Source organism: Haliotis asinina, chromosome 1 (assembly GCF_037392515.1).
Source record: "Haliotis asinina isolate JCU_RB_2024 chromosome 1, JCU_Hal_asi_v2, whole genome shotgun sequence".
In the NCBI taxonomy this organism is placed as follows: Eukaryota; Metazoa; Mollusca; class Gastropoda; order Lepetellida; family Haliotidae; genus Haliotis; species Haliotis asinina.
In genome coordinates, this window is record NC_090280.1 from 3,726,481 (window position 1) to 3,728,397 (window position 1,917).

The 1,917-nt window shown below is 44.9% G+C and overlaps 1 protein-coding gene across 1 annotated transcript; it reads right to left on the reverse strand.

Moving 5' to 3' along the window:
- Positions 1-512: 512 nt before the first annotated feature.
- Positions 513-1,568, reverse strand: LOC137297602 (uncharacterized). Its single transcript, XM_067829838.1, has 2 exons — positions 1,503-1,568; positions 513-881 (listed from the first exon to the last, which is right to left on the reverse strand). The coding sequence occupies exons 1-2, from the start codon at positions 1,566-1,568 to the stop codon at positions 513-515; spliced, it is 435 nt and encodes a 144-aa protein (XP_067685939.1).
- Between the last annotated feature and the right edge of the window lie 349 nt (positions 1,569-1,917).

The window sequence follows — 1,917 nt, forward strand, 5'->3', positions numbered from 1 at the left end:
ACCAGATTGGGTGTCTTATTGTTGACTGGGGTCAAGGGGCTCGGGGATGGGTATATTGTTGAAGCAGTGTGCACACACACATACAGAGATGTTCTTCAAGAATGGTTTATTACAAATCTACCAATATTCATGTTGTGCTGTATACAAGGTACTCATACCCTTTGGATAGAGGAACAGGCATAGCAGATTGGGGGTAGGGGTGGAGGTGGGGTGGGGTGGGGTGGGTGTGCATGTGTGTGGGGGTGGTGTGTTCTTGGGTTCTTCAGATTAAGAGAGATTTTTGGAGCTGTTGGGTAGGTGAGTTTAGACAGGGTGGGAGGGTTGTGATTAGGAGCAGTTGGGTGGGATGGGGTGGGGTTTGGAGCAGGTGGGTGGGATGAGGGTTGGTGAATGTAAGGTGGGGATGGGAGTTGGAGCAGGTGGGTGGGATGGGGGTTGGTGAAAGTGGGTGGGGATGGGAGTTGCAGCAGGTGGGTGGGATGGGTGTTGGTGAAAGTAAGTGGGGATGGGAGTCAGAGCAAGTGGGTGGGATCTGGGCTAGAGAAAATTGATAGGGTGGGGGTATGTAGGTGGGATGGGGATGGGGATGGGGTGGGGATTGGAAAAAGTAGGTGGGGTAGAAAGATGGAGAAAGTAGGTGGGGTGGTGTTGGAGAAAGTAGGTGGGGTGCAGTTGGAAGAAGTAGGTAGGGTGGGGTTGGAGAAAGTAGGTGGGGTGCAGTTGGAGAAAGTAGGTGGGGTGGGGTTGGAGCAGTTGGGTTGGATGGGGGTGGGAGCATGCGGGTGGTGAGGGGGTTGGAGCACGTGGGTGGTGAGGGGGTTGGAGCATGTGGGTGGTGAGGGGGTTTGATGGGGTATAGAGAAAGGTTTAGTGAATGGAGTCTAGAAGTAGGATGTTATACACACTTGTATATCCTAAGGTGGGCAGTGTGGGGGCTATATGATACTTATAAACCAGTTTATGATGACAATAAACTATTTACCATTTTCCTCAGGGAGCAATCATGTTTGTTCTGTTTAGAATTTCAATTCTTTGTGTTCCCAGGATCATGGAACAGTTCTCATTTAAACACAACAGATACATTAGAAAACTCTCACATCATCTTTATCTCCTATTACATTCACAGAACTACCACACATCAATGAATTAAAAAACAGAAAAGTTATACAGTAACTGTATGCTATCCTTTTCTAAATGCTAAAGCTCACAAAATAATCTGTACAATTGTTTCTGTAATCATGTTACGGTTGCCCATGCAATCCCCTGTGCCACACTCACAAACCATGGAATACTATTTCACAAGATATTGGCAATATTTTCAAAAGACAAATATCCACCTTATCCCCTTATTAGTCTCAGTGGTATAGTTTTACCATTAAACTCCCACTCTGTCTATCAGTCCCCTAAACGCTCTGTCCCTTCAGTCAACAAAACCTAGAAAAAAGGTTGTTGATGGTCACCCCCTGTCAAGTTAAACATCTGCCATTAGCTTGGAACATTACACTTGTTTGAAGCAAAGCTCCTGCATTGTCCAACATGGAATAATCCTCCTTATTCCTGTGTCCCATGATTCAAATTCGTTCCGCAACAGAAAATAACAATCGCAGGGGGGTCTCGGAATGCTGACAAGTAAAATTATATGTTTGGATCACCTCCAGTGTTCAACAGTCTCTGTGAGATCACTTCCTTGGTCCTTTGGTTACGCTAGGGTATCCTTGATAATAAGACCTTCACCTTTGTGAAATTATATGTTGAGGCCATATTGATATAATTCACGTTTTAACTATTTCGATCAAGTTTCACGTGATACTGACACACTCGTGAAACATCATGCACAAAATCAATGTAATTGAGAGAAAATTGATTTCCACTGTAATAATTACACCCACCTCTGCTCTGTTTGGAAAACTGCTTGTA

What these genes read in the sequence shown, in the direction of transcription:
- LOC137297602 (XM_067829838.1), bottom strand. Translation starts at nt 1,568, where the DNA reads ATGGGACACAGGAATAAGGAGGATTATTCCATGTTGGACAATGCAGGA. An exon ending in GAGCTTTGCTTCAAACAAGT is followed by an intron (nt 882 to 1,502) that starts GTAATGTTCCAA and finishes TCCTACTTCTAG; the next exon opens with ACTCCATTCACTAAACCTTT.